We start from the raw sequence: 26,838 nt of genomic DNA, 5'->3' as shown, positions 1-26,838 counted from the left end.
AGCTTTACAGTCAGGATTGACATAAAGTTTTAGCTGCTATTCATAAAACAGAGACAACTTGCCAGAAGCTTTTCCCTCCACTATACTTATATATTTACAAACTGCAGTAAAAATATAGAAATGCTCAGAACAAGACTGTCTTTAATCATGTATGGGAGTGTTCATCATTTCTGTGGGAGCTTGCACTACAACACCATTATTTACCTTTTTATACTCTTCTTTTACATATTATACATATATATATATATATATATATATATATATATATATAAAATTGTTTGTAAGAAAGCTCATGGAAAGGAAAGTGAGTGGGTCAACCGGTGCAGATGATAGGGGAATTGATAGGCATGAAATAAATTTTGGTTTTGTATTCTTAAACATACACAAAAAAATATTAAAAATACCGTTATGGATTCTACATCTTTGGAGACATTCAAAACCCAAAAGGACACAGTCCTGGCAACCTGATATACTTGGGCCTGCTCTAAGCAAGGATTTGGACTTGATGATCTCCAGAGGTGATCAAGAACTCTGTGATTTTGTCAAGAATAAAGCACTGAGAAATGGCCTTACTGTTCTTCAGCTATGTTACATACTTTACTGCTAGAAGGTCTATCTCTTTTTTGTCTCACTATCTACACAGGTTTCTGCCCTAAAGCAAACCATACATATAACCTGAAGTTCTGAGTGGACAGGCACTGTACTCACACGAGGGACTGTGGAAAGCCCACAGCACGCTGACCCATTTTCTTCCCAGAGTATGCGCCATGATGTGTGAACGTAGCTATGAACAGAGCTACTTCCTCTGCTATCCAAGAGCTTAAGATTACTTCTACCAAAAGCTGGTGGAGTGACTGAGTGCTTGAAAACTCCCAATATGATATAGTGAGAACCAAGTTGTCTTATATTTATAGCATATCTGTATATATCTATACATCACCAGAGATTTCAGAGATTAGGTGTCTCTATCCTGTGTTGAAATAAGGTGTGAACAGCATCCTCTCTAGGTGGCATCCCCTGTGATAGCATCCTCTCTAGGTGGCATCCCCTGTGATGGCATCCTCTCTAGGTTTGAGAGGCTGTCTGCCTAAAACATCTGCGTATGTGTTTGAGGTTCCCAACCTGTACAGCGTCTATCGCTGTTGAGTTAATCAGAGGAACATACTGGCCTTGACAGCCACCAGGAGCATAGGGTCACCAGGAGATCTGTTCTGGGCACCTCTGTCTGCAGAGGCAATTCAGGGGAAAGAAAAATGGACACAGGAAACAAGCGAAGCTTACAGACACTGCTTGGATCCATAGGAAGAGACAGTGGAGCTGAGACTAACAGAGCACTATGAAGACATGATGCAAAAATTCAGGGGCTGTGAGGAAGAGGAGGATTGGCTACTGGCTATGTAGATAGGGATAGAAGGCAACAGAGAATGGCTGGCAGTTCAGGAATACTCAGTGGGAATGGGCTGAATAAACAGCAGAGTGAGAATCATGTTAGGACAAAGATTTTTATGGATGGCATAACAAGCTGCCAAGGGAACATAAGGGAGCATGTGCAGCACATTTGGATCTGTCAGTTACAACAAGTGCCCAAAACCCTGTTTGGAAGAACAAAATGTTTGTGAGAAGAAAAAAGCATACTTTTGACATATTGCAGGATCATCTCATTGCAGTGATCTCTGCCATGCAGATTGACAGAAAACTTCTCTGACCACTTGGATTGATCATCTTTCCACTCGCAGAGAATCGCGATTTATGACTATGAACTCTGCTTAGACAGAATTTTCCTCTGTTCCCCACCAACTCCTATGCTGAGAAGTTCTGGCTGCTGAGTTTTGCTTAGAGTTCCCACACTCCCGAGTCCACAAAAAGCTTAGAATAAGGTTGCCAGAGCCTTGCAACCAGAACATGAAATTAGGCATCTAATTTCTGAGTGATACAGCAGGAGGAGAGTGGCATCAAACTTATGCTTCCTCCTGTGCCTGGGCAGCTCCACACACAGGCCTGGCTCACCACACTGTCTGGGACAGTCCTCCTGAGGCTGACCACAAAGATGTGGAACGGTCTCTGATCTGTTACAGATACTTTTTTACATCATGTAGAGATAACAGTACTAAACATAATCCAGATAAACCTGGAAATGTAAGCTCTAACAAAATCATTACAAACCTCCACCAGGTTGATCCTGCATATTTTAACTTTTCTTAACAAAACAAAAGAAAGCTTTTAGTGAAAGAAAAGAAATCCTCAGTGGAAGAGTAAAATTCAAAAATGAATATTTGTGAAATATTTAGTTTTCAGAATGAAAAAAAAAAGGCACCATAGTGTAAATTTAGCTGGAGAGAACTTTCCATGCTTGGGGAATGTTGAGCATCATATGGTACCTTTAGTATTTTGGAACAATTACTACTGCCAATGAGGATTTTGACAAAGCACCAAATAGGATTATGCCCTATATGTGTTACATATATTCATGTTTCACCATCTATCCCAGACTGTCCCTTAAGTTTAAAGTTTTCTTCACACAATTAGAAATACTTAAGCCTGACTTTTTGATATGAATGTAAATGCATGGAATGCTTATAATTACAGAAAGCAGATTCTTCCCACTGATATCGTCACAGCAACTTCTTGTATGTTTAAAACAGCTACTTTTAAAGGAAACATACACTTTATTTGTACAACATTTTACCTTACATGGACCAGCAACCTGATCTCCTCTTATGAAAAAGCTACCAGAGTATCCTGAGGAGCCACAACATACTAAGAGTTGGCTCAACATCTGATTTGCAGTTACTCCCTTACCAAAAGGATGACACAGGTTTTTTGTCTTTTTGTTGTTTGGGTTTTTTTTTAATTTCGTCTTTGTTGATCCTACCTTCTGAGATGTCCGTGGTCCTTTCTTTTAATTCTCCCACCTCTCGCTCCAGGTGCAGAGTCTGAGGCTAAGTTGATTAAGTCTGTGCTATCTGTGCTATCAAGCTTGAGCACAAAGGAATCTCAGTAAATCTGGGATGGAAGATTTGAGGAAGGGGAAGAGACAATATCAGTGTTCTACAATAAATTTGAGTGGATATTTCAGATTTATTAAAAAAAAAACCAACTGGGGAAAACTATGGTTTTGGTAAGGAAAAGTGTAGATTTTTAGGAAAGCAAAGACTATGGGAGACTGAGAAAGGGTTAAAAAACTGTGGGTTTGAATATGGAAGATTTTAAAGATAAGGAAAAGGAAAATGGGGCAGGAAAATGCACTAGGAGTTTTGTGCCAGTGTAAGAATATTACAATTTTTTAACTGATCTAAATAGCACATTGCTGACAGCCAATTTACAGACTACACCGAGTATTAATATCAGAGGTTTACTGTTCTGAATTTGCAATACTACTGGCAGACCACACAGGAAAGAGGGAAGTTTCAATAAGGTAAAATGATGTAAAGCAGTGCAGAACAGTACACTTGGAAAAATCAGACGGTAATGATATTTCATCATCTGATGAAGCTACTGTTACAAAAACAGGCTAAAATTTGAGATCAGAACTTTGCTAGATGATGAGAACCATTCTGATCTTCTGCACTTACCTGTATATTCTCAGATATCTAATGAGGCTTTGTAATTCCTAAACAAATAAAAGGCATATAGTGCAGTGATAGTTTAAGGCTATTCGGGGAAGAGGCAACAGTTAAGGATATTTTGCCTCTTTATTATCTGAAATAGAGGGATGCCTACTCCATGGTGGTACAAATACAGGGACCATGAGCCAGACTTGTGCTCACGTGCCTGCTCAACAGAAGCAAGCAATCTTTTTCATCAGGTAAGGGGTTTGTGTGTTGCAGGTTTCTCTGTGTGTCAGGACTTAAAAGAAATTTAATGGCCAGCTAGATCCCTTACATAAAAGAAAGAGAACCATGTCAGCAACTAAGGAGAGAACTTTCTTATTCCCTGCTTGGTAGAAGGTAGCCTTGCCATAGAAACAGCTTCCAGAGTTGGTGAGGTCCATCTACTATTGCCTAAACTTGAATCACCTTTCCTGCATACTGATATTTGCTGTTCAGTATTCAGCCGTATTTGAAGTAGCTGAACACTAAACACAAACACGGAGTTTGCAGGAAGCAGGAGTACCTCTGATCACATGGTGTATCTGGAAAAAACAACTTTCAGATACATCAGCCTTCTGCTGGGCTCAAAGACTGTGCCCATTTTGTGAACTGACCAAGCTGTGTGATAAACATTCTATGCACAGTATTGTTCCTCTCAGTTTTGATTTGATCCTTGCATGTTCATGTGACTCCATCTTTGAGCTTTTTCAATTCAGATTATGTAATACAGCCAGGAGAATTATCTCAGCTAAACAAATCACCTTCAGTTATTTTAATCCAAAACAGACAGAATAGACAAATCAGACAATTCCACTCTCATCCATAGCCACAGGGAGAGGTTTTCTAGAAGATTTTATTTTAGCAGTATCTGCTCTTTCTAGAATATGAGTTTAATCATTCCTTTGTATTTCTCCCTAGTTTATAATTAATTTTAACTTCACACTGAAATCAGGTCAGTAGACTACATATTTCTAATGTTAGTACTGTTTTATTCTGGTTGTCTCTGTAAGTTTTAGGTGATTATACTAAAACCAGCAGTTTATCCCAGCTTAAATACGACTGGTTTACTGGAGGTCAGACTCTTCTGGCCCTGCTGTCTTTAATAACTTTCCTTTAACCACTTCAGTTCTTTAGACAAAAGAATGCAGGGAAGAAGGGAAGACTTGTGAGATGAGGTGGCCAAGAAGAATGTCCAAGAGAACAGGGACAAACAGAAAGGTTCAAACCAGGGTGAAGAGAAAAGATAAAGAGGGAACAACAATTTGAGGAAAAAAACTGAGAGACAGACAAAAGGGAGAAAGTGGGACAAATATCAGGGATTATGAGGACACTAGTGTGCTGGAAAAGCAACAAAATTGGATTGTTTTGTTATCACATAGCAAAAGTTATTGCATTTGGAACAGAGATGACACATGGACAAATAAAACTTACTTCAGAGACAACTCTACTTCCTTTCCTCAGTTTAGGGTTTTTTCTTTGGGATTGGGTTTTTTTCTTCAGAAAACAAAGAAGGCATTTAGGGATTCAGGGTTGTCTTTCTCTTTTAAGAAAAGTGCTTTTAGGTGAGTTTTACATCTCTTCAGGCACAATCAGGGCTTACCCTGCCTACTACATTACCAAGCCTACTACACACACACACGTGCACTATGACAAACCACCTTACAAATGAGCTCACCAGGACTCTCAGTACACAGCAGAGAACAGCGTCAGATTGGATGTGAGACACTAAAGTTCTAAATGCAAACAAAGCACGTCCAGCAGCTTTTGTAATAACCTTGTGACACTGCAGCCTTATTTGCAAATCCTTCACCTTTTTTCCCCCTGCCTATTTTAAAGAAACAACCTATTCTGAAGTTTAACATTCAGCCACTAGAAGAGATCTCTATTTTTTTTTTTTGTCCTGAGCACTAGTGATAAGAGTATTGCTACCCTTGTAAGAATTTGCTTCTTGCAGACTATGATAGAGCTGAAAGGTTTAGGATCTGCACTGAATGTCCTGCTCTGCATAAGTCAGACTATAGTACCAAGTCCTCTGTATGATTTTAATGGCTGTCTTTCAAATTAAATCAAAGCAGAAGTGACTCTTCAGTTTCTAAATCTACATATGTCTATTTCTCATCCTCTCTAATACATAATTAGATTTAAGCATTTTATTTGCAAGAGTTGCTGAGACTATGCCACGTCACTTGCTGTGCAAGCACAAGGAACTTTTCTTTTTGAAACATTTATGGTATTTGCTAAATTTAGCCATCCCAAAATGCTTATTATACAGAAGCCTAAGAATTGCTGTATTCTATGTTAATCTTGAACAATGCTCTCTTTCCTTGCTGTTTGAAGCACAGGAATCATAGTTCTTAGCACTCATTTAATACAATAATACGTGACATTTTAATTGTAAAAGGAAATTACTGGGCAGCTAAAGTCAGCCATCCAGGAAGTTATCAGAAATAAAAAAGGAAATAAGATTGAGAGAGTACATACCTTTCAGCTATTCAGTAAGATAAATTGCTAAGAAATAGTAATTACCATTAAAATATATGCTGGACAGGTTATATACTTAAAAGGAAAGAAAAATAAAATCAAAACAGAAGCAAGGAGTAAAAGGTGATTTTCTTAGCCAAGAAAAATTGTGGTAGCTACATTTATAACATAAACATGGCAAAAAATAGAGCTTTTAGTTGGCAATGACCATCTAAGAAAACACTAAAATGCAGATTCCTACCAAACAAACTGAAGACCTTAACTGAGTGAAAGGGCACAGAGAACGCTATGTCAGATGAGTTTTGAGAAAACAGCCAACTTACAAGTAATATAAGGTGCTATACATCAGGAAGCTCTTCTTGTCATAATTTAGCACCTCCAAAAGAGTGGCTTTTAAAAGTAAATGTTAAAATACTTAAACACCAAATGTGATCCTTCTGGGGCTAAAATAGAAAGACAGTCATTTTATGTTGATGGTAGTTTATGATTAGATCTGTGGCCATCATTTAACTCATTTTCATCCACTTGGTGTACACAAAGTTGCTTTCGTATGATTTTAATTTATGACACAATGTATGATGTAACAGTGAGATGCTAAATGCAGCATTGTTATCTACTAAATATTTAATTATAAATTAGCTTATGCAAAACAAAGCCTGTAACACTGCCTCAAAACTTGCCATGATATAGTTTCAAAATTTACTTGTAATCAGAAAAATTAACGGAAGTTGAGAACAAAATGAGAAATGAAAGCAAGTGAATAAGGATGATTGCAACCCATGTGCCACTGACTGTATAAAGGATCTTCTGCTTTTAAAAAAAGGACAGAAAATTAAGAAAACAGGGAAGTCTTCCAAAGTAATGTTTCAAAAATCTGCATCATATACCCTGAAAATAAGCTATTGTTTCGTGCATCAAATCCAAGGATTAAATCCAGTCAGTTCACTGAAGACAGCAGTAACTACAGGTACTTCTGGCCAAAGGAAAGGCAAGCTGATCTCATGACATGCAGAGCTACAAAAAGAAATAGCTAAGAAGGAAAGAGAAAATAGTCTGAGGACTAAGAAGGCTGCCTGCAGGGGGCAGGGCTGAAGCCATGTGGGGTGCAGGTGCCCCAGGACGGCAGCAGCAGGAGCTGCAGGGAGCCCCGGGCTGTTCGTGCCAGACACGGCCGGCTCCGGAGGCTCCAGCACACCCACCGCTGGACACGGCTGAGCCCCCGGCTGAGGCGGGAGCGCCTCGGGAGCAGAGGGTTAAGAATGGCAAAAGCACGACACAGGCAGCGAGGAGTGAGGGGGAAAGCGTGAGAACCAGCCTTGCCAGCCCCAGGGTGAGGGAAGGCAGAGGGGAGGAAGTACTGCAGTCCCCTGAGCAGGGATTCCCCTACATCCTGTAGAGAAGACCATGCTGGGGAAGGTTTTCCTGACAGAAGATGCAGGCCCTGGAGAATCCACATGGGAGCAGGTATTTTTCCTGAAAGACTGCAGCCCACTGAGGACTCCAAGCTGGAGGAAGAGGGAGCAACAGAGGGGAGCTATTATGGACTGGTCCCAGCCCATGCCTGATGCCCCTGTACCAACCATGTGGCTGGACAAGGCAGAGCAGTTGGGAATGGAAGACTAAAGTTGACACTGGGAAGAAACGAGGAGCACGGAGGTATTTTAGGTTTTGTCTTTGCTTCTCACAATCCAACTCTAGTTTAGTTGGCAGTAAATGAAATTAACCTTCCCCAAGCTGAGTCTGTTTTACCCTTGGTGGTAGTCGGTGAACCAACTTCCTGTTTTTATGTCAGCCCATGAGCTTTTCCATCTTATTTTCTCCCCTTATCCTGCTGGAGCCTCTAGCAGACAGACAAGGTCAGTCCACCACAAAAGCTTCTTTAACAAGACTTACAAGATGAAGAAATGCATAAATCTTGTATTTGTGAAACAAACTGCATAACAGTTTTACAAATAACTGAAAGCCCATCTACAGTCCTTGGAATCTTAACAGTTTCTCCCCAGTCTTCAATGGGAGAAAAAAATCATTTGGAAGCATTACAGCAGCAGCCAGATAGATTTATCAGCCTTCTTAATCAAATTTAACTTCATCATAAACTTTCATATCAAGAGACTTAAAAATCAAGTTATTTTTCATGAAATTACAATCACTGAAACATTATTTTCTATTTATCATTGGGTCTTGCTAATAGAGGCCCAGATCTGTCAAGCTTTCAACTCTCTTTTCAATGGATAACTTGGAAATCTAGGCACATAGTCTGGAGAGAACTGTACGTAGCACTATTCAACAGCTATTGAGACTCCATAAAGCTTTTGCTGCAATAACTTTTGATAGGGTACATCTCTCTCTGGCATTACAAAAGGAGCACAGTTTCTGAGAAACACATACTGTATTAGCATAAGACTGCCTGCCAAACCTGCCTGAAACTTGGGTAGCCTCAAGCATTAGGCTTGCTCCTTGACTTGGCTGCATGGTTAACTGCACCTGCCTTTTGTATCCAATATCTGCCTATCACCTTTTTACAAAAAGAAGCAGTTTCTCCTAAGCCAACTAGACCAACTCAGTTTTTCTCCAATCACCATCTTACTCTCAAGAAGGCTAAAACATTCTATCCTTGATTAAGGGTTTTCATTCCCTTAGCTGACTTGATCTTTACGAAGCTGAGTACTCAGATGAACTCTACTATTCTCATTATCTGAAGATTGTGTACAGGAAATTTTTAACAAGAATTTATGACTGTCTCACTGCATGCTTACTGAGTTAAAAAAAGGTTTTGGTCTTCACAAGCCTATGAATTATACTCAAGAAGTGGAAAAGAGTTTACCAACACTAATAAGTATATCCTAAATAAAATATTGAAAATTTAAGTGTGGGTTAGTACAATTTTCAGTAACATACAACATTTTATTGTCAGTGACTGTCTTTAATATGGGACAAAAAAGCCAAATTGAACTCTCTACAGTGGAATATATTCACAACTTTCCACATATCACAGACTGAATAAGACTGCATACCCTCTTTTAAGGAGGTCAGTTCACGTAGGAGACAAAAGGCTGAAAAAGATACCAGCTGGTGCATGAATTGTCAGGTTGCCTGTAGGGGAGAGAATGCGTAGGTTTGCACAGAAGATTCAGATGGAGCGTGTAGAGTTTCATTTGAAAGACTAAATATAGGTTTCTAAATGTGTCTACAGGCCATTGCTGCTATATGATTTCCTACTGTAGCTGATGAAAATCTGTTGTAGGATTCAACTGCCTCAACACTGGCATTCAGTTCTACCTTCAATGCCCTAACATTTCTAAAATATGAGTGCGGAGCTGTAAGGTATGAAATGGGTATTACCTGAGAGCCACCCTCACTGGGCAGCTGCTGGGAGCTACAGTAAAACTCTGCAGTACCTTATAGGGCACTGGATGACTTGGGGCTCTATTTTGCTAAGCAGGAACCACAGTTGAGAAAGATTCAGAGCTGATTTAGTCTAGTTCAGAGCAAGCTGAAGCACTCTGGGGCACACTGATCTCCCCCCATAAGTATAACAAAAGCATAAACCCAGCTCACATACAATGTAGGGGTTCTCATCTGGGACTGATTCCTACTGTCTGGCTGGTAAATGTATTGACTCAATCTCCTTTGGACGCTTCACCAGTCTCCTCTTTAACAGTCTACACAAGTGACCAAGAGGGCAGCTCCTCTAACACGAGCAATAGGCTCTACTAAACACTTGCTGGTTGATTAGGAAAACATCAGGTGTATGGAGTGAAGGGGTATAACCTGCAACACAGGATATCACAGATGTGCTAGAGTATGGTTATATCTATGCTGAAAGCTTAGGGGGCAAAAAAACCCAAACCATAAAGTAGATGAAGTCTTCCTCAGTTTAATTCCCTTGTTGCTTTTTCTGCTGCATTAAACTTACATGGGCAAGAAGTTGCCTCTGTGGTCTCTTTACCCAACCACAAAGGCAGTGAGATGAGTCCCTGAAATAGTCTAGAAAAGCAGGTTTCTTTACAGCTAAAAGGACTGATCCAAATAATCCTGAGGGGTAAAGCTGTCAGGCTGACAAAGGTCTTGACAGCAGCTTGCTGACGAACTTGCAACTGCTCTCTCTCCATTTGTAGAAGCTATTGCTCAGAGAAGAAAAAATTAGAGAGAAAGATTAACTTTGCTGATGCATGCATACATGAGTTTTGATCACTTACCACATGTTGCAGAGATAAAAGTTACACTACCAGTATTAAAATCCCAGCAACATACAAAAATTTCCTCCAGTCATGACAACACAACCATCATTCCCATGCTCATCTATTTATACAGAGTCCCAGCAACATCTGCTCATCTCTATGATTAATCTGTACTTCTCAGTAATACTCAACTTTTTAGAATGCAATATCCCAAATAACTTTCCCAAAACTCACCATTAAAAAGGGTTTTGCTATGGGAACCTGCTTTTTATGGACAAGTTAATAACAAATCTAATAGATTATTGAGAAAGCAACATTTAATTCCAAAGATTCTATAAATCTGTTGCATGAAAATTAGTTGACAGGTGTTTTAGCTGGCATACTGAAATTGCAGAGTACACGATTAAACTTCAGCCTAAATAACATGCAGCATTTTAGAAACCTCAATCTGGATTAAAAAAATTATTAGGTTTTATCTGCTCTTTAAGGAAATGCAGATTACATTTTGTCCAGATTTTCACTTAACCTCTTACCAGTCATTAAACAACTGGTAACAGATATTTTATATCATTTTATAATCACAGTTTTGGGGAGAGATTTGATTCATCTCCACACAAAGGCTCACTTGCAGATGGGTCCTTTAATATTAAAGGAATTTGAAAAAACTCACAAAATGCTACAGAAACTTTGCCTGTGGATTTGCTTGCTTGAAATACACAGTTCTATCTTCAATTATGCTTAACAAAATCATGTACCTCAGGTATATGTATGACAAACTATCCTACATCCTCTCTAATTGCAGCACTGGAGATGTATAGACAGAAGCATCCATCCCTTAAGTAAAATTACAAAATGCTCCAGTATGCAAAGTATATAAAAACATAGATGGAAGTATCTTTTATCTAGGATATTGCATGGCTAAAAATACACTGAATTTTAATCCTGGATGAGGATTAAGGTCATTTATGATAAAAAAAGAAACAGCAACAGAGCACAGATTACATTTAGTCCTCATAATTACTTTGTTCTCTTGAAATTTTTTCAGCTACTTGTCAATTTCTCATAATGCATAATAGGTCATAAATCTTATAAAATCTCTCTTTGCGGTAAGATCTCTTTTTGGCTAAAATCTCCCTGGTCTTGGGGTGCCAGAATAGCCCAGGAATTCAGTTTACTAAATTTAGCTCTATTTAGCATTCCTTTGTTATTTTGTAAACTACTAAAACCAAACAATTGTGCCTCAGCAGTGTATATAACTATGAACATTTTAAATATTAGAAGTCATACTTAGTCCTAACCCCCACATACCATGTTAAAAATCCCATCACATAGAAGACTCTTACATGAATGAGAGCTACAGTGATTCAAGCTGAAAGACACAAATTGCAAGAAGAAATAAAATGATCAAGTAAAGAATTTGTTGGGCTTAAGGGGTACACACTGGGCTGTCAAATCAGCCTCAGCTTAAATGAATGCACTCTCACATGCCTGGTAGCTGGCAGCTGGTTTTTGTGTGACCACATGGAACAAAGGTATCCAGAGGCTGAAAAGGGGATTCAGTTAGTTTTGCCAAAAGCTCAAGTCTTTTAGGGAAGGATCATGCATGATTAGGAGATATCTTCCACTTTATGGGATCTTTTTACAAGAGGACTTTTCACAGATACCACAGCTGGGCACAGTTTGAAATAAGCAACATGATTCTAGATTGATCGTCTTCTAGCAATAAAACCCAAGTATATCTAGGAAACAGAACACTGCTGGAAAAACTGAAGAGGCATTGCTCAGATAAAAAAAAGTCCCATCAGGTGCTGCCACAGGACTACCAGCTCTGACTGACCTCTGCTTGGACATCAGCAGTCAGCTCTGCTGGTGCACCATATCCCCTCAGGCATCCCACAGAGGAACACACTTCTTCAAGCCTCTGGAGCCTAAATACATCCCTGGACATCTGCAAGTTTGCTACTCTGTTCTCCCTCAATGTTTTTGAAGGAGGGGAAAAAAAAAGAAAAGAAAAAGTTCCTGCAGTCTCTAAAGCTAAGCTCTTTTTGGAGTATCACTCAGAAGAGATATCAACATTTCTTTCTTCAGGGTGAATGAGATGAAAGTTTAGGTGGTGTGAAATGTTTGTCTGCCTGGTATGTCTTTGTAAAGTGATCCCTTCTCTTTAGCCCTCCACAGCAGGGAGGGCTTCCACGTAATTCTTTTCCACACTTACAGATTATCTTTTTTGCATCCCAACTGAAATTGGGCATGACAAAACACAAACCCACCTCCCTTGGTTTGCCAATAGATGGCAAATGAAAATGCCAGTGGAGTTTTGGATTTTAAGATACCATAAAGGTAATAGCCCAATATTAATAGTAGTGAGATTGGATTTGACTTCTTAGCAAGAGGTAACAATAAATTCAAAGCAATTCATATAATGAATTAAAGGACTTGAAAAAGTAGCACATTGTGGAAAATTAAGGCAATTAAATGTGCATAATACACTGAAAGGATGGAAGAACGGTTCCAAATAGGTATAGTGACCTCACAGCCAAAACTGCAGCTTGCTATCTACAGGTTTTGCAGCGATTTAAGGCTGAGTTTGCTTTCTACTGATAGTAACATTACTGGAAACAGGTTGAAGTAATGAAGAACTGAAGGACTCATAAACAGATTCCTGGAGTGACTACGCTTTGAAAATTATCATCTACACAGACCAATCTAAGCAGATATCCTACCAGTAGCTAACCAACCCTATTCCCAGAAAATCTGGAAAAAATATAAAACTGAAATATTTACTGTAGAAGCCTTAAATATTTAGAAGACTTAATATTTATGAGAATGTTACTAATGACTCAGCAATAATGATTTGTTTATAAGAATAAAAGGTTCCTATTACAAGAGAAAGCCCTCATTAAAGAAGAAATGCTCCATTTAAAATTAGGATTTTAATTGTATGCATCACTATTATTACAGCTATCTAGAGCTATCTACATTTTTATGGCACAATTGCAAGCAAAAGGTGATCAAAGACTATCAATGTATTTCCAATCTATCAGAATTAGTAAGTATAAGCAGTAAGATGTAGAAAGAAAATTTTATTTCACGCATATAAACATATAATTTTAGCAATTCTTTATTTGATAAATTTTTTTCACCCGATTTTATAAAATTGTGTATGTATTTTGACTAGTCAGAGATGATCAGAATTGTGTCTGGTTTAAACTGTTCATTTTTTCTTTTTACCTTACATCAGATATGCAACATTATCATATTAAATCTATAAGGTGATACTTGTTCATTTTCAAAACTGTATTCACTGGAGAGACAGGGATAAGAATCTACTATAAAGTTACAGTCTACAGGATCATATTGATTATATTAAGGTATATGAACACATCAAACAGAAACCAGGCCTTCCTCATGACTTCTTACTGTTGTGTTGCACCACTAGTATTTTCTTTCTTTATTATCCTCTTTCTACCTAAGGTGCACTGCATTAAAAAAATCTCAGATTTCAATTCTTCTAACTTACTTAACTGATTTGTCTTTTCAACATATATCTGCAGTTGAAACTAATTAACCAAAATTATCTTCCTTTACATAAGAACCTGAATCCCACCTCTTCACTTACAGATGTTTAGGGCATAGATGAATCATATTTGACAGAACAGTGAATAAAAATATTTCTATATTTTTACATTTTCTGAAACCAGAACTTAATAGAAAAGTGCAATAAAATCATTTCAGCAAAGATCTAAATACTAACTCAAAGTATACTGCTGGACAAAAACAAAAAAAGGAAAAATAATTTCAACTTTTTTTTTTTTCTGTCTTTGTAGTGAGACTGACCCAAGTCAGGTAGGAAGATGTTCCTCTTCAGTACTGACAGCATCTGGAAAAGCAGCCTTTATCACAATGGAGTTCAACAGTGATCTCCCACACCTCAGATAGTATCTGAGCCAGTAGGATACACACTGTTTTTGGGAAAACCACTGGAAGGCTCTCCTGCTCCTCAGCTTTATATCATCAGCTTAATTGGACCAAACAGAATGTGAGATTGTGAGCATTAAAATAAAAATACTACATTGAAAGAAATGAAAAGCTCAAAGTTGATTTTGTAGCTTTGGTATTTCTTTCTCTCTGAACACTGAGCTGAAAAAAATCATCCTAGTGTTAGTACTCTTTCTAAAGGATTCTGTAAAATTCTGAAATTCATTTGTCCAAAGCTGTAAGTCACATAATTATTTCCTAACAGAACTTAATGAGATTTTGTGTAAGCCTATAATGTATATAGTTACAATAAGCAAACAAGTAACAAAAATGACATGAATTCTCCTTGAGTTTTTCACTGCTCACCCTGCAAGTCAAAAGACACATGAATGTGCCAAGCTGTAAAGACAAGCCCTGCCTGAGCACAGGGGTTTGGATCAGATGACCTCTGGAGACTCTCTTCAACCTCAACCCTTCTGGGATTCTGTGAGTGCTATGGCATAACATCTCTTTTTGTCAAGAAAAACTGGTACGTAAATAATAACTCCTCAGGTGATTTGAATACCTTGAATCATTAACAGATTTCAAAGGTCAAAAGACTGGGTTGCCCTGTACTTCCTGTATAAGGCTATGTAGCAGGATGTATGTATATGGTATGCATGTATGTTCAATTATGAAAAATCTATACAATATATGCTTATACATACATATACTAAATATATATATATACACACACATGACATTAGACAAGAGCAGGTGGAATAAAGCTTCTCCTGAAAAGCCTAATTGACCTTTGCAATCCCTCTTTTGTTTGTTTGTTTTAATGCAAGATTTTGCAATGGAAGGAATTATTACACTCAAAGGTATTGCTGACATTCAAAATAATTCCCATAGTCTCAAATCAGTTAAATTGAAACAACAATACCAAAAATACAAGACTAAAAATAGGATAACATGGCAAGAAATAACACTGCAGTGGATTTAAAGTTTGGGGGTTTTTTTTAGGTGCCATTATACTACATGGAGTTTTCAGTATTTTTTATGTCAGGTATCCACAGATCTCTGTTACCCAGCTTGCATGACAACAGCAAGAGCAGACATGAAGGATTCAGGAGCCCTTTATCACAGGTTAAGAGAGAAGGTTGCAGTAGCAATATATTTTCTTGGTCACAAAGTGTAGAATCACACAACAAGTCACAATTTAAGAGGTTGGCAAACAGGTAAACTAAACCTGGGTAACTACAGAGCTTAATCAAGTGGTTACTGATTTAATGATGACTTAAAGGCTATGGTGGAAGAAAAACCCAGCTGTCTAGTGACTCTTCTACAGTCCCATCTGTAAATTAAGTAAGTCTGATCTGGTTAAATTCAGAGCATTACCATCACCTGCCTGCCTTTTTTTTTTTTTTTTTTTTTTTTATATAAGAAGGAACCAATCATTTTTGCTAGCTGGACCCTATAAAAAGGGTATTTCAAGGCAAACATGTTTCCTCAGCAAACTTGGTGAAGAGCAAGCTAATTTTAAGGATTTTCTTAAAAATGTTATGCACTCACACTTGTTTGAAATGAACTAACTTCCCAGAAGCAGAGGACAGTGATCCACACCTTACTTGAAATAGAATTCCTCAGTTTCTTGCTGGCCTTTTTTTTTTTCTTTTCCTGCTAGAAGCAGCAGTTCCAGGGAGGCATTATTGAAAAGCAGTGCTTCTTTCATGATGCATATAAACCCCATATCTTTTGGGAAACAAATTACATTGAATGCTACAGAGAGAGAATTTATCTGCTATCAATTTGCAATTTGCTATGTAATTTTACGTCCTTCTGCTGGATTTTTTCTGTTTTGTTCTACAGCTGTGTTAGTCAGAGCATACATAAATTAGCCTTTTAATGGACAATTTGACCTAAGAGTTCTGTGAAAGGGATGTAAAAAAAAATCATGACAATCCAGACATTTTGTTCTGACAATATTACCAACTTCTGTTAAAGCATTAGAACACAGCTGAATTTCATGGCATATGTACTCAAGTTGGTAAGGCTTAAATTAGCAAGCCATTATGTAATCAAATTTTAAGCATAATTTAAAGGAACTAAATGACAAACACCCTGAAAAAAAACACCTGACATACAATTAAGGAAATGTTTCCAAGCTGTCTTTCTTTCAAAGTATAAATCATTGACATTATACTAAAATGAAAACAGTTTCAGTGAAAGCCAGATCATAAATACAACACTCTTCTGCACTGATTACCAGCATTATTTTCTGCAACCACATCCTACTAAGTTCAGTGAATAAATTCTCATCTATCTATAATGCATTTTAAATCCGGATTTCCTACCAGTTGTTCTTTACATATGTAAACAGAAAAGAGAAAGCAAACTGCTCTATTCTGCAGAGCACAGGAAAATGGTGGCAAAATTTACTTTTATCATTTGCTACCAATTTTTTTCACTTTAAATTTGATAAAAAGTAGTAATTCTAATGAAAGCTGTACAACGGTAGACTGATTGCTATGGATAAATACATGGCTTAATCTGGACCATGGATTTTCCACCTAATTCTGTCAATGTCATAGAAATTTCACTTAGTTCAATACACCCACAGCACTTTACAAAATATTTGAATTTTGATCCAAAGAAACTGCATTTGCTCATTCATTTTTGTACCCTAAAATGTATCTCCTTTTCTAGAAGGAGAAAGAAACATGTATCAGGTGATCACAAAGGCAATACATATTTTTGCATTACCTAACTAAATACTGTGAAAAAGTTTTACATGAATGATGAAAGAAAAGAAGTTGTATTTTCAGTCATTTTTCTGCTTTACAAGGCTGTGGTACCACGGAATGAAAGAACAGAGAAAGTAGTAACAGCCAGGACATCAGGAGGACTGAGGCTGGGCCCTCCCCATTCCTTACCAAACCATGGAGAACAACCAGTTGGACATTTTGCTGACTTCTCCACTGCCCTAAAAACCAAAATATTTCACATCACATGGGAGAGTGAATGGAATAGAGAGAAGTAACTTAAACCCACTACTATTTTGGCAATTAAAATCTTGGTGTACGGAGCATAACTAAAAGGATACGAAGTGAAAGTGTAGGCACTCTATAAGGAACTAAAACCACCTAGAACATTCTGCCAAATAAAAGCAAGTGGTCACTCCTGTCAGCTTTTTCTTAAAAAAAAAGAAACCTACCTGACTTTCTTCTGAAATGTTATCTCACATAAAACTGAATTAAACTCATTAAATGTTGTCTGCCTGCAACTGTATGAAAGGAGAGCAAACTCAGGTGGAAAGTGCAAAGAGCTAACCAATACTCAAAGAATATGAAAGAACCTAAACATATTTGGGTATGCATTTTGACATATTAGAACAAGAATCATTGAAATTCATGAAACTCATTAGCTACTAGAATATATCAGTTATCGCTAACTAATTTTTAAGTGTACTGGCATCATCTCTTGATCAGCCTAGGATGCCTAACAAAGAAACTCTCACTACAAGGTGTTTTGGGATGTCCTTTATGATTTTAAATGAGGAGAGAACATATTAATTTCTCCCATATATACTTGAAAAAATCCTTAAAAAATATTTGGCACTTACTTGAAAAGGTCAAGAACAGCTTCAAAGCATTAAATTTTTAAAATATTTAGCTAGAAGCGAGAGCTGCAAGGACCTCTTAGGGATCTAACACATTGCCCTACAGCCACAAGCATCCACATCACATAAATCCTGTCCTAACCTCATTAAATTTAGCCTTTAAAGTTTTATTGGGGTATTTTTCTTTCCAATAAGCCACACTAAATAAATTCTCAAGGCTTTACTCTAATGACTGTAAACATCTTTTTTCAAGCCAGGAGTGTTTAGGGCCAAGTTATACCCATTTGGTCTCATGCATTCACTGTCCTCTACTCTTATTGTTTAAATTTTCTGCACTTCTACATATTAATTCCATACTTCAGGTATCAAGTATAATTGCTTTAGCTTTTGTTCCTTTAATCTTTCTAGCCTTCTCTCACATGAGCAGCTCTCTATTTCCTGGATCATGCTCTGATTTGACTTTCTTTGTGCCTGTCACAGTTTGTGTTTGTCAAAGATGGGTAACTCATGGGAAACAATATCCCAGATGAGGTATCATTAATTTTCCAACTCTACAGGAAACACCTCGAATCTAGGATAACACTTGACTTTTCCTGAGTTGACACTTTGGTAATTCACACTTCATCATCCTTTCCAAATGATGCACCCTTCAACTGAAGAAACTTGGTGCATGTGTTTTGTATTAATATAACTTACTGTGGTAAAAATTCATGTGGAGACTAAGGGATAAATATGTTTTAAAAGTTACTGATATGAAACTTGCCATATGTAATTAGTCAGGAATATTGAGCCACTGAAAATAATTAAGAAATAATATTTTTCTCATGTTGCTCTATATTAATCATACCAATTGTTCTGTTATAAAACATGCTATTTCTAGGCATGTATTATTAATTCTATATATTCCATTAACTTCCAGAGACAGGCACTGCTAAAGCAATGGTACTTTAAAGAAGTGTTCCCCGTGTTTCCCACACATTCAATTATTGGATACTTTCCCTCCAACTACCATTAACTTTTTCGCTGTTAAAGAGATGTAGGGCAGCTTTATCACACCATATAGAATTTATTTTCATGCATTATTATCAGGGCATTTTCTTGGCATGTGGAAGCCTGGAGTTCAACACAGCAAAACTTAAACTAAGACAAGTGCAAATAATAAGGATGTATTTAATTGCACTTAGGACAATCCAGACGAGACAGATATGTCTTCAGAACACATCTTCAGAGATCTTTAGTGCCATGGAATCTGTTTTCTGGATCCCAAGTGACATTATTTAAAGATGAACACCTAAGCTGTCCCCTATTGAAGACACAATCTCTCCTGCATGCAGACACTAACACAATTTCTGTTATATAGCCAAGTTTTTGTTTCAAATTGAAGGGTGAAGGATGCCTTGAGCATATAAGGAGGTCAGGTGAGGTTCACCTGAATTGCTCTCCAAAACCTAGGTGGCTAAATTGTACCTAAATGGCATTTAGGGTACTTGAGCGCTTTGCTGTTTCTGACCCTAAAGAAGATGCTGTTGCAAGGTCACTAATGTTTCAATACACCCCAGTGGATGGATGCATCAATGATGCACTGCTTTAGTAAGAAATCAGTGTCGAGCTGAAACCTCTTTCACTCTATCCTAAGCCATTTAGATAGAACGGAAAAGATCTAGAACTACTGGATTATTTTAACACTTCATTCAGAGTACCACACAGAAAACACGGGAATGAGCTGTAGAAAGTTCTATTTCATAGCCATTAGAAGAACAACCATGCCCTCAGAAACTACTGACATAGAAAAATCCTACTGCAATACTCAGATGCGATAGAAATAATTTTCCCTGGGTGTTGAACAGTACTAAATTTCAGGTTACAGGTATGCTAGTATTTGAATGGGGCCTAACACTACCTCATATCACAAGCGTAACTCCACAAAGAATGCATCAAAAACTACACTGGGTTGTAATTAATTTACACTCGTTTCAGCTGAGGTGCCAGAAAAGCTAGCTAATTTCCACACTCAATTCTCCAATTAAAAATCTGGACTACCATCTTTCACAGAGCTGCCCAAGAAGAGGTGGTAACTGGACATGCACTGCTCTGCCACTCCTTTTGCCATGCACAGGGTGCGGAGATGAACAGGGAACTACCTTCACCTATTTGAGATAAGGCACAGGCACTAGTGGTGAATATGCCTGTATTGATCCTAAAAGTTCTGCAGATTTTTCAAATTATGACTATGCATTCAAAAAGGATTCACTCCACCTTGCTCATTATACTTATGTCCAGTTTGTTTGCCTACATATATTATTCAAAATGTAAATCAAAAAGCTGATTTTACAGGAATTCCCTGAATTTCTGCTGCAGCCAGAATGAAACACAGCAAACCATGTAAAACAATGTGAAATTACAATTAAAATACTAAATTAGATTTCCTGAAACTGATGGAAGGACCTTGCATGCAAAAAGTCAAAACTGTTAACTAAAGACATATTTATGAAATAAAATTTTATTACACTTTATTGCCTCCTCTACTTCTTTATTGCCTCCTCTACTTCTTAGTTCTTAATTTCTTTTATTGTCATAATTTTGACAACAGTCTTGGGTTTCCTTGTTGAGCTGTCTTTAGGCCTATGTTCAGCTAAGGAATGTGTAGGGCCTGGGTGTTAGGATTCGTGTTTTCCCCCCATCCCCTGTGGATGATTTTGAAATTTCAGTTCAGTTTTTCACATTAATATGTATCCCAGTTAACTAACAACATTATAATAATAAATTATAAAAAGCATGGATTCTAACCACTTTGTCCTCCTTTGGGAAAGCATCCAAGGAAGCAGAATAAAAAGAGAAAAGAAAAAAAGAAGAGATAAAGAATAAAATAGGCAAGTATTAATAGACAGATTTCAAAGAAATGCAATTCTAATAACTCTCTACAAAGAGACAAAAACATAAAATTAAGAAAAAAAAGAGCTTTAAATAAAAAGATGACATTACTGCATATGTTGAAAACATGTTTTCCCACCCTGACCCACAGAAGCATAAACAATATAAGAAACAAAATGCAAGTAACAAATGAATTCACACTTTTCCATTTCTGTGACTTGAAATAGCGGGTGAAAAATGCTTAAAATATATATGCAAATTTTTTTCCTAAGTAAAGATAAGCTGTATCACATGCACTCATTAATAGAATAATGTAATATATCAAAGTAAATTGTATTTTTCAGAGACTTGCTCCAATGAGACCACCTACAGGTGATATAATGCAATGCATCTATTTTTACTAATATATTAATACATGCAAATTTTCCCAATCACATATATAGTTTTCTTCAGAACGTGAATTTAATTTAATGGACTCACAGGTACATTGAGGCTATGGAAAACTTCTAAAATAAGAATGAAATGCATCTTTTTGGGGGGTTATTTTTGGTTTACACAAAATTTCAGAAGGCCTATTCAGTTGATGCCCATCTTAAGGAAAGTGAAAAGGCCACAAACTAGCTCCCTTGTGAACAGGATTATCTGCTATAAAATCTATGTTAACTTTTAAGTGAATTTGTGTTGATACCAAGAGCACTGATAAATGCACTCTACAAAAGCCTGGCATCTTAAAGCCATAGGAGAAAGTTACCTCATCTCATGATAGATAACAAAACTATTAATGTAATAAAAAGAGATGTGTGAAATGTTTTATAACACACCATAGTCCTTGATGACAAGCCAAAAATAATCACTGGATAACAGTATTCCAAATTTAGATCCTACTGCTTATGCACAAGTGAGTAGCCAGAGGCTTGGAAGGGACTGACTGATCAGAGGGTACTCTTGGATATCATTTGGTTTTGTGGAAAGCTGCTGCAGCTAACTCATGCAGATCAGAGGGAGAACAATTCAGCTCACCTGCCTGAAAGGAAGATACTTAATCCAGATTATTCTGTAGTTCTGTTCTTTAAATAAGTTTAAAATAAATTGGCATAACACTTTCACTTTGCTAAGAAAAGTGGATGGGTTTTTTTCCCAACCAAAAAAATCAACTGATTCCATGTAAAAGTAATCTATAAATGTTTATGAAAAGCTCCATGAAAATAAAAAATGTAATATTAAATAAGGCTTCAATAAAAATTTATTAATGTGGAGCTGTACCTGAGCAAAATGGTTTCTTCTTTCATTCTATGAAAAACAAGTATTTTCTTCAAGCTGTCACTCCGTAGAACTAGACACTATTATTCTTTTGCTTTAATTAGCTCTGTGATTCCAAAGTACCTTGGCAATCACTAAATATATTGTTTTACTTGTATGATTTTACATTGATTTACTTGTATGATACACACCTCATAAAAAAGCAATGAACAAAACACTTAAGTAAAATGAAGCATGAAATGCCAAACTCAAGGTGAACAATCTGTAGCATGACAATGTCAAGGAGGCTTTTTCTTAGGAGTACACGTCAGAAGACTTACATTGTTTGATCGCAGAGAGACACGACCTCCACATCGAGCACAGAACTTGGTCCGGCAATAAGAGCATAAATGGCCACAACCATCTGCAAACTTTGTTTTATGACAGATTCCACATGTTGGAGCATCATCCTTGTGCTCTCCCTGGTAACGGCGGGCTTCTTCCCCTATCTTTCTTACTTGCTCTTTATAGCTTTCAAATTGTTGATGCAACCTCCTGCATAGATGAGAAAAAAGTTTATATAGCACCAATAGGAGGAAAGTCTACTACTCTGTATTTCTTTCAGCTTGCAACTCTACCTAATATTCTGGGCCTGTTCACAATACTGTATGTACCTCATACCAAATACATGCTGCACACAGAAGACTGTATAGGGCACTCTAAAGGAAAAAAAGTAATAGACATCTTTATTCTTGAAGGTTTACTTCAAAGGTTACAAGTAAATCATTTCACTTGACCAGAAATTGATCCAAATGCATATATTAAACAAAATTGTCTATCATGTACTGAATAAAAAAAATAATTGTGTGATCAAATTTGCATTTCTTTTTAACCAACAATTTATACATCAGGTGTAATCAAAATATGTAAATCAATCCTCACCTTCAGTGCTTTGAAAAGCTAGATTACTAACACATACAACAAATATTTCAAAACGTGGTCTACAGTCACACTGAGCTTACAAGAATATGAGAACATCTCTTTATTTCAAACCTCTATATTTACAATCTGTTGTGTTTTCTCTTGTTAAGTATGAACTTAAACAACTTAAGGTTTGCTATCCCTCATTACAGATATTTCTTCCAGTTTAGCTGTAGGAGTAGATAGAAGCATTAGCAAGTACAGAGGTTCCTATGATGAAGACTGGTGTTCAAAGAAGCAGCACTTCTCTTCCAGCTGCCCCAAATAACAAACACACTGACCTTATGCCCACCAATTGGCTAAGCAAGCTGCTACACAACAGATCCACCTCCTAATCATAGCTCAGGGAAGAGAACACAGCCCGCTGGCTTTCACTCTCCCTTCTATAACTCAGGAGGAATAATAATGATAATGATAATAATAATAATAATAGTAATAATAATAATAATAATAAATGCTTAGTGATAAAATCTTTCTTATCATTATTATATTTTCCCTGAGGAAAAAAATGTTCTCCTGTTTGTTTCTATGAAACTTTCTTGGCAAAGACAAAATTTCAGAGGGAAACTATCCAAAGTTCTGGGCATTTCCAAAAGGGGCAATCCAGATACTCTCCTCATCCTGGCTGCATACTGAAACTGCTTCTTAGGCACCAATTTCAACATTCACCAGATCCCTCTCAGTGGCCTAACCCATGAACCTGAACTTGAATCAATAGAAAACTAATTCTCCAAAAATGAAAAAAACAAAGTATTTTCCCATCATTTTGCTTCTGGACACCTGGGAGGAATGTAGGACATGAGCTCCCAAAGCCAGAAATTAAAGAGACCAGTAAAGAGCTGGATCATCCTATTTAAAGCAGCACCAAGCTCAGCTGCCGTGAAGCTTCATTTACTCCACCCTGAAGCTTAACTTAAAAGGATTGTATTTTGCTGTTAACTATCTTATTAGTCATCAAATCATACAAGAAAGAAACACTTCTGTAGGTGCAGCAGGACAGCACCGCAATTCCTGACCTTTATTGTCATGAGCTTGGGCAAAGACCTCAGACAGCCTAAGGAGGAGAGTCCAGCAGGGCACAACTTGCACCATGCTATGTAGAACCCAGGCTTTCCCAGATGTTGCTTCAAATCTACATCTCCATGGATAACATTTAAAAAATCATAAGCAGCTACACAGATCATGAACAGAAACAGAGAATCTTGAGTTTATTAAATGGAAACAGTAGGTGTGTTCTCTGTAGAGGTCTTGGTGATATCCTTTATCTCTGCTCCCTGGTTTGAGCTACCTGCTTCCTTAATTAGCACTGAGACTCACACCATTTAACCAGTGTCTTTTTAGTGACACAGTTCCATGTTTCTATGGGCTTTTGTGTGTGTGTGTGTGTGGTGAACTTGTCAGGACTTTTAAGGTGTAAGTAATCAGTGTTCTTTGTATGCTGTTTTGGTGAAGTGGATATTTTTACTTTAACATGATATTCAAGCCTTAAAAATGACAATTCAACTTAACTCACAGGAATTGTGGTAAAATACACATAATTCAGTTGGACAGGAATATTATTGCTTGTAAATACATAAATCAACCAGCTCACACTAAAACCAGTAACTTCACATGGGGGCATTCTGGTGAGAATGCAGCAACAGCAAAAGCTAAGCAGCCAAGTAATTTATTCTCCCTAACTACAAACATGATGCATTATATTTAATGCTTTATGCTAATTAAAAGCTTGGCAGGAGCAGCAAGGGGTTTTGTTTTTGGGGTTTTTTTTACTAACCTGCTTAAAAAACCTTTGCAGTATTGAGTAAGATGAGAAAAGTAGGTCAAAGAATTAGACAAAATACTGGAGAAACTTAATACTTTTGGCCATATAACTGGATTACACATATGAATTAACTTATCTTACACAGCTGCTCACTTATGATTCATAAAAACAACCGAAGACATTCAGAAATTTTTATAATAACCAGCTTAAAGAATGCAATTAAATAATGGAGAGGTCTGTAGGTAAATTTCTTATTACATCAAATATTCTATTAAAAAATGAAACCATGGAAACTAAATTCAGTTCTCCTCCACTAAAGTAAAACCAAAAGCCCTGGCTGTTCACTAACGTGGAAAGGGAAGATAACAGCAAGCACTGCCCCTCTTCCTGTTCTTTTCCAATTAGACTGTCTACATTAGAATTTTTTCTATCTCATATGAAGCTTATGAAGAGTATTAATACAATTATGGTTTGTCTTTCTGTGTGCACCAAGGGATAGATGAACATGCTACCAACTGGGCAAAACTTAAGTGAGATGAGATTGAAGTTCTTTATAAATAAGTATCACTTTTTATAGATTTGCTAATTTCTGCATCCATGTAAGACATATTTTACTATGAGGGGTTTGAAACCTTTATCTTGCATATCATACATGGTACTGCTGGGGAAACTCTGACATTTTATCTACAGCAAGAATGGAATTGGAGAAAATTACTACATTTCACAGAGCAGAAAGTATCTTACCCAGCTCACAGCAGGTCTGGTTCAATTAGCTCTTTTTTTAACCACCTTTCCTACCTTTTTGAGGAAAAAGCTGGATCTCTGTATCTCTGGCTATTCTATAATGGCGGCAGCAATCCCTCTCAATAGTTTTGCTGTATATCGAAGTATATTAAGTATTAAACAAGAACTAAAATACAGATGGTTGGTTTTGATTTGCTCCTTAACTTCCAGGCTATTGAGCACATTCTCATCAGATGCAAGGAAAATTTAAATCTGTTAAATATTCCTTAATGTAGACAAGGTTAGGCTAAAGATTAATAACAGCATATGATATGATAATGGCTTGGCAGACCCTTGAGGCAGATACCAATTCAATCCCCTCTGACAGACTACTATGTAAGAGGAATATATGCATATATCTACATGATTTTTCATCATGCACCCGAACATTTATCTGGTTCTGCTACTGAGGTGAATGGCACTTGAAGGGCTACCTCACCCTGAGACATTATGGCAGTACTGCACTTCCTGTGCAGACCTCCCACCACTCTTAAGGAATGAGCTGCATCCACATGAGCTGACGCGGCTGGGGACGGTGCTGCTATTTCACACTCACACCCGTGGCACATATGCATGATCAAAAAAGATCCCACTATCGGAGAATCTTTGGGCACATCACATCTCCTATGACTAAACCACCCTCTTCTGTTGCTAAAATACTGGAAGAGACTGAGCTGCTTGGAGAGGCACATCAGCCTCGGGACTTTACTGCACGTGCGAGAGGTCAGCATCACCACCCATAGTGCACAAAAACCAAGACACAGTTTGCATGTCTGCAGTGAAAGACTTAACCCATTCACTTCTACAATATACTTATAACTCAACATATGTTTAGGTTGCTAGTGTTTTTTTCTCCAAGAAAACATGATGGCTTCCTCCTCCCTTTCTTTTTCAAAGGCATTTCACAAAAACCCTGCTTCAGCTGTGTTATACATGTACCATATTTTCATCTGAATATTCAGTATTTTACTTTGACAGTGTAAACTAGTAAAAAAATTACTGATAGGCAATTCTTCAAACCTTTACTCACATCTTCATATACTTAGCAAAAACTGTAAGCCTTGGAGAACACTTGTGATAAATACCTTTCATAACTTAAATCTTTCAGACAGCTCACTGATATCATTAGGAGGACAAAAAATGAACATCGAGGTCATTTATAACATTGACTGATCAAGAAGTGTTACATCAAGCCACAGAGAAATTATCATTTATGTTGCTGGGTTCTTTGGAGCTGGACCAAGATGTATACTTATATCCTTATTATTGAATTTCTTATTATTTTAATTATTGGAATTATAATCCAAGACTGCAATTTTTTAACAGACTATATTATTGCTTCTTTTGCTGTTTTAAATTAATATGTTTTAA

At 37.1% G+C, this 26,838-nt stretch overlaps 1 protein-coding gene across 26 annotated transcripts in view; it reads right to left on the bottom strand.

Annotated features, from left to right (window-relative positions):
* The window catches only part of RIMS1 (regulating synaptic membrane exocytosis 1), a 317,874-nt gene that overhangs the window by 175,292 nt on the left and 115,744 nt on the right, over positions 1-26,838 (bottom strand). For 23 of the 26 annotated variants that reach the window (XM_042016167.1, XM_042016168.1, XM_042016169.1 and 20 more), the window contains 2 exons: positions 22,283-22,496; positions 20,619-20,630 (listed from right to left, as the gene is read on the bottom strand). In XM_042016167.1, coding sequence (XP_041872101.1) covers positions 20,619-20,630; positions 22,283-22,496 — 226 coding nt within the window. The remainder of the gene's footprint in view (positions 1-20,618; positions 20,631-22,282; positions 22,497-26,838) is intronic. The other 3 variants (XM_042016171.1, XM_042016202.1, XM_042016203.1) reach the window with 1 other exon arrangement.

The sequence above is a fragment of the Corvus kubaryi genome, unplaced genomic scaffold (genome assembly GCF_017639235.1).
Source record: "Corvus kubaryi isolate FWS band 111438036 unplaced genomic scaffold, C.kubaryi_AGA036_p1.0 split3-73, whole genome shotgun sequence".
NCBI lineage: Eukaryota > Metazoa > Chordata > Aves > Passeriformes > Corvidae > Corvus > Corvus kubaryi.
The sequence above is the reverse complement of the archived record's forward strand: the minus strand, read 5'-3'. Positions and strand labels throughout refer to the sequence as shown.